Source organism: Myotis lucifugus, unplaced genomic scaffold (assembly GCF_000147115.1).
Source record: "Myotis lucifugus unplaced genomic scaffold, Myoluc2.0 scaffold_60, whole genome shotgun sequence".
Lineage (NCBI taxonomy): Eukaryota > Metazoa > Chordata > Mammalia > Chiroptera > Vespertilionidae > Myotis > Myotis lucifugus.
The window spans coordinates 5581800-5588446 of NW_005871108.1; the positions used below are offsets into that span (position 1 = coordinate 5581800).

Consider the following 6647-nt stretch of genomic DNA (forward strand, 5'->3'; position numbering starts at 1 on the left):
ACTTTTATTCTTATAACTAGTCTCTTTTCTGCTACTGCCTACCTTTGGGAAAATGAGTCTTTATTTCTCTCTGAGCTTTAGTTTCCTCATTGGAAATGGAAAAATTTTGATCATATCTTATCTGAAGTCTCTCTTCCAGCTCTGCCTCTGTTGATTCTGAAATGATCAGCTTCCTGGAGGGTTTATATATGCCCACGAAAATCCTCTTCATGCCGAGGACTATCTGACTCCAAGTGGCTGAAGATTATCTGAACTTTATTTATTTAATATTTTTTATTGATTTCAGATAGGAAGGGAGAGGGGGAGAGAGAAACATCAATGATTAAAGAGATTCTTTGATCGGCTGCTTCCTGCACACCCCCTACTGGGGATCGAGCCCACAACCTAGGCATATACCCTTGACAGGAATTGAACCAGGGACCCTTCAGTCCACAGGCTGACGCTCTATCCACTGAGCCAGACCGGCTAGGGCTGTCTGAACTTTAGACTTTTAGTCCCTGTGGCCAGCTAAGCTGGTGGCTCAGCCTCAAGGCCATGTCAGGAAACTCACTGTCCACCCTCCAGAACTATTCATTTAGTTGGGTACTTAAAGGTTTTGGGCTCTGCTTTGGAATTGCTTGAAGTATCTTAGTATCTTTTTTGACATCTGCTCTTCCTATCCATTTCCTCTGGGCCCTTAGTCCTTAGGCTTACTATCCCCAGATAATGCTGCCCTCATTGTCTGTACTTTTTTCCCTCTGTACCTCCTACCCCTCCTTCACCTTCTTTTCCCCACCTCCCCCCTTAATCCAGGGAAGGCAGTGGGGTTAAAAGAACTAGCTTTGCAATTTGCCTGGCTTGTATTCTGACCCACCTTTGGCTCTCTTCAGCTGTGTGACCTTGGTAAGGCTTAGAGAAAATAAATGCAAAATGCTAGCACATGGTTACTCCAGGAGGTATCAGAGTGACTTAGATTGCCCCTTAGTAGTAGTAATAGGCTCTCAATACATTAAAGTTGTGAGGTAGGATCTTTTACACATGACCCACTGATTCCTCCTAAACAGCCCCACATGGTTGGTAGGAAGAGTATCCCATTTTGCAGATGGGGAAACTGAAGTTTAGGGTGGAGAAGTGACCTTTGCGAGGCCACACAGCTAATAAATGTCTGAGTCTGAATCAAACTCAGGTTTTTTCATTACAAGTTAACCTTCCTCTGTGTATGTGAACAATTTTTCCTGTGTCAAAAAGATCAGAAGAGTTCAATCCTCTAGAAATGAGAGTGAATGCCATTTTTTTGAGACCAGCACTGTTTAATAGATCTAAATGTTCTTCATATGTGCTGTCCAGCATAGTAGCCACTAGCCCAGTGATGGCGAACCTATGACACGCGTGTCAGAGGTGACATGCGAACTCATTTTTTTGGTTGATTTTTCTTTGTTAAATGGCATTTAAATATATAAAATAAATATCAAAAATAGAAGTCTTTGTTTTACTATGGTTGCAAATATCAAAAAATTTCTATATGTGACACGGCACCAGAGTTAAGTTAGGGTTTTTCAAACTGCTGACACGCCGAGCTCAAAAGGTTCGCCATCACTGCACTAGTCTCATATGGCTATTAAGCACTTAAGATGTGGGTAGTGGGACTAGGGAACTGAATTTTTAACTTAATTTGTTAATGTAAATGTAAAGAGCCACAGGTGGCTAGTGGCTGCTGTATTAAAACATTAAAAGTTTTGCGCCCCCGCGCCCCCCCGGGGAAGGGGGGGGGTGGGGGTTATTTTTTAAAAACCCCCCCCCCCCCCCCCCCCCCCCTTTGGTTTTTGATATATTGAGGGAAGGCCCGCTGCACCCTTTGTTTGACCGAGGAGGGAACGACCCCCCTCCCCAAAATGGGAACAATTGGGATTTAACCCCGGCCCGCGGGGGAGGGGCTCGAAGGTTTTCAGGGGGGGGGGGGGGGGGGGGCGATTGGGCTGGTTGGTCGCCTCAGTGCATGTCATAGTGACCCGTCATTCTGGTTACTTGGCTTTTATATATATATATATATATATAGTATATACATATATATATAGATAGATGGGGAGGACACCTTCTGAGTTTAATTTTTATTGCTTCTTTAATTCTGACAGTGTGAAGAGTGCCAGTGCTGGCAGCATGGGGTCTGCATGGGATTACTGGAAGAAAATGTGCCTGAGAAATACACCTGTTATGTTTGCCAAGACCCTCCAGGTAGAGATTTTTGGAGTCAGGGATATTAACAGTATGTAGCCTTTTCCTTGGCATAGCTGGTTGTGAAGCAGCCTAAGTGTCTGTGGTCTTGAGACTCATTTCTTCAGCATTGGCTAGACTCTGACTTCTCTCGCCTTTGTTGCTCACTCACCTGGTGGCCAGTTTTCCTGAGCTTAGCAGTAAGAGACCATATGTGAAGAGCTTCATCAAATAGAAGAGCTGGCCTTGAGCTAGAATTTACTTTTTGTTTCTTTGTTTGTTTGTTAATCCTCACCTGAGGATATCTTTCCATTGATTTTCAGAGAGAGAGAGAGAGAGAGAGAGAGAGAGGAAGGGACAGGGAGAGACACACAGAGAAAAACATCCATGTGAGGAAGATACATCGATTGGTTGCCTCCCACACATGCCCTGACCAGAGCCGGGGATTGAGCCTGCAACTGAGGTACATGCCTTTGACTGGAATCAAACCCAAGGCCCTTCAGTCCTCAGGCCGATGCTCTATCCACTGAGCCAAACTGGCTAGGGCCTTATTTTTTATTGTAAAAATAATGTAACATGAGATCTACCCTCATAACATTTTAAGGGTATAGTACTGTATTATTTATAATCGAAGCACAGTGGTACAGCAGATCTCTAGAACTTACTCATCTTGCATGACTGAAACTATAAAAACTATGGAATGCTCTACAGATTTGCATGTCATCCTTGCATAAAGGCCATGCTTTTCTGCTCTGTGTCGTTTCAGTTTTAGAATTCTCCTCTTGAGAATTCATGAGGTTGTAGAGCTGTTATTGACTTTTAAGGGCTGTTGATGAGTTAGAAACCTGCCTCTGCTCCCTCTAGTGGTATCTGGCCTCCATTGCTTCATTGCCACCAAGAAGGGAAATGTGCCCTTAAGGGGAAGGGAAAAGGTCTGGTTTCAAAGAGCCTATCTGCCACCCAAGAGAATAAATTAATTTCTTAACAGGATCTGTTAGTTTCATTGTTCCATGGTCACAGGGATTGCCTGTGGCTCTTGGGTGCCCCTTTCCAGAAGTTTCAGGGGTGGATTATAAATCTGTTGCTCTTGTCTTGCTGTCAATAGGATGTTGACATCTTCTCCCTATTCTCTACTTGTAAGTTCTCCCCTCAGCTCCAGTCCTGATCCCCTTACAATTAGACAATATATGAGAACCTCTGCTTCTGTTATTCCTTTTAGTCCTGTGAAGGGCCTAAGGAACTCCTACTCCCATTTTTGCTTATGAGAAAGAAATTGATGTAAGAATATGAATGACTTTTCTGATCTCATAAAGCAAGTGAGATTTAGAACTGGCTTGTAATGCCAAATGTCTTGATTTTGCTAGTTGTGTAGTGCGGGGCTGGCCATCATAGTTCATTTTCCAGCAAGTAGGTCCCCTCAGGGCCTGATGACCTCTGTTTTGACGCTATTTCTCCATGTGCTAGATTAGGCCATAGACAGAAAGGAATCTGCCTCTATTTTTTCCTTTATCTCAAAGGAGAAATTGGTCAGAAGATTAGTCTATGAGTCATAGAATATTATTGATGGGCAGGATCTGAGTGAACACCTGTCAACTCCCAGCATTTGACAGATGAGCAAATACAGACCCAGAGAGGACATGACAGAAGATAAGAACCAGTGGCTCTGACCTTTGTCTTGTATAACAGGTTATGTTGCTCTGAATCCTGTTCAGGCAGGTCCTGCAACAGCTGCCTCTGAGATTCTACATATAATCCCAAGGGCTCCTTAAGGAAAAATCTCTTTTGTCTCCTTCATTGTCTATCTTTCTCTCCCTCCACTTTTCTGTTGAAAAATCTCTCTTGTCTACTTTATTGTTTCTCATTCTTTCCCTCCATTTTTCTCTTTTTAGAAATCATACACACCATCTTTCTCAATTCGTACACACTTTCTGAACTTTAATAACTCTAATTGCCAAGACTGTGAATAGATATCATTGAATTGAGCACTCAATGTCTGTCACATTTATAGACTCGGTTGAAATTTGCAGTGTTTTAGGCCAGAAGTTTAACCTAACAGTTTTAAATGTTTCTTAAAATGTTTTTAACAGAATCAAGGTGTATCCCTACCATGTGTCTTGATAAAGTCAGAAAGAGCCCAGAGACCTTGATAGGATTACCCAGGTTATTTCAGGGTTTTTTTTATATTGGGAGGTGAACAACAGTGTGACTGAAAGTTGTTCCCTGGGCTTTTGGAGCAGGAAACACTGTCAAGTCACATGGGGTCGTGTTTTCAGACCTTCCTAGGGGTCCCTGTAATGAATAAGACTACTGAAGCCATTCAGTTCATCTATTGTTGTAACAGATGGGAAATGGAGGCCCAGAGAAGGGAGGTGGCCTGACCAGTATTTAATTATGTGGTAGTTGAAGTTGGAGGGTCACTTGGGGCTTCTTTCCATTTGATAAATCTATTCAAGATGCTTTTTTCCAGGCACTGAGTATACAACAATGAACAATATGATTCCTATTTTATTGCTTTTAGTGGATTTGGGGCCAAAAACAGATTTCAAAATAAGTCAGATATACTAGAACTTGTTAGATAGGGATGAATGCTGTGAGTTAGCAAAAGCGATCAGATAGGGAATGGCTAGGAGACATTTAAGAGTCTGTCTTACTTTGGGAGGTGACAAAAGGCCTCTCTGAGTAGAGGTGGTAAGGAGCCAGTCCTGCAAAGGGGAATAGTGCTCTAGACAGAGTGGATACTAAAGCAGAGACCCTAAGATCAGAAAGAATTTGATGTGTTCCATAAACAAAACTGTAAACATGGGGCCAGGAGGGCAGAAAGGAGCCTGTCCTGCAAGTCTCAATAGGCCAGAGTTAGTTAGGGCTTTGGGTTTCTACTGTGTGCAGTAGGAAGTCTTTGCAGGTTTAAGTAGGAGAGGGGATGATGTGATTTAAATTTAAAGAGATATCCATGTTCTCGCTGTACCTCTGGCCACTTCCAGGAGATCAGGAAACTTACTTTTCTTACTACCTTATTCCCAACACCTAATAGGGAGCCTAGCATTTAGTAGGTGCCAAGTAAATGTATATTGGGTTGAACAAAATAACATACCAATGAACAAATATAAATGAACAAAATAAACACACCAATCCATCCTTTCAAAAGTTTGTGTAATAATTGTACAATGATGAAATAATCTGGATTTCCTTCAGGCCAAGTATTAACTCTCTTATTGTCACTATTTTAGGTCAGAGGCCTGGCTTAAAGTACTGGTATGACAAGGAGTGGTTGACTAGGGGACATATGCATGGCCTGGCATTTTTAGAAGATAACTATTCCCACCAGAATGCCAAGAAGATTGTGGCCACCCACCAGCTTCTTGGGGATGTGCAGAGAGTGATCGAAGTTCTGCATGGCCTGCAGCTCAAGATGAGCATCTTGCAGTAAGTGTGGCACCTGCAGCTTTGGGGACGCATGTCTGGGAGAAGGATAAATTTGAGGATCTGGAAAGCTACAAAATCAAAGATAGGTGACCTTGCTAAAAATTCTCAGTTTTTAAAACATTTTTAAAAAAAATGAATTGTATTGAGGTATATTTATATATTTTAAGCGTTCATTGAGTTTTGACAAATGTATGCACTCTTGCAACCACCAACATAATCATGATACAGTGTATGTATTAATAGTTGAGATTGTTTTTGTGTACAGTCTGAGTTTTTGTTTTTGTTTTTTTAAATTGTGGTAACATATACATCTAAGCATGGGTTTGCATGCGGGCCCACAAAGGAATTATTTTTTGTGGGCCCAGTCCAATATAACCAGTGTGTAAAAAAACGTTTTTAAAAAAAAACTTCGTAAACTTTAATTTTTTTACAATATCCTGTTATACATAATTATTAATAGCGGAACTACAATGTTGGCTAATGACCGATCACTATAATCGTGTTTGCATTCATTTTCCCTTACGCGCCTTATGTGCAGGCACACCATTTCTCTCCACTAATACTAACAGCAAATATTTTAGCAGCCCATTGCCACGTCATTAGTCTTGTACTGACTTGTTTGGTGTGCGCAACAGGAAATATTTCGCTTTTGGAGAACAAGAAAAATAGATTTATTTGCATTACACTTATTGATTTGTGTAGTTATTCAGTGTCTGGTAAGTTAATGTTCAAGAAAAAATATTAAATTTTTATTAAAATGTTCTATTATTTAATGTTAATGACTAGAGACCCAGTGCATGAAATTCAGACCAGTCTGCACCCTCTCCAATCCAGGACTCCTCAGGAGATGTCCAACTGCTGGTTTAGGCCCGATCCTGGGAATCGGGCCTAAACTGGCAGTCGGACATCCTTCTCACAGTCCAGGACCGCTGGCTCCTAACTGCTCACCTGCCTGCCTGATCACCCCTAACTGCCTCTGCCTGCCGACCTGATCGCCCCCAATTGCCCCCCCTGACAACCTGGTCGCCCCCCAC

General features: G+C 42.0%; 1 protein-coding gene and 1 pseudogene across 7 annotated transcripts in view; one reads left to right on the plus strand and one right to left on the minus strand.

The window, feature by feature from the left end:
• PHF20 (PHD finger protein 20) overlaps window positions 1-6647 on the plus strand; it is a 132341-nt gene that overhangs the window by 112530 nt on the left and 13164 nt on the right. For all 7 annotated transcript variants that reach the window (XM_006089479.3, XM_023754436.1, XM_023754437.1 and 4 more), the window contains 2 exons: window positions 2112-2211; window positions 5418-5613. In XM_006089479.3, coding sequence (XP_006089541.1) covers window positions 2112-2211; window positions 5418-5613 — 296 coding nt within the window. The remainder of the gene's footprint in view (window positions 1-2111; window positions 2212-5417; window positions 5614-6647) is intronic.
• On the minus strand, window positions 2879-2979 carry LOC111826201 (annotated as a pseudogene).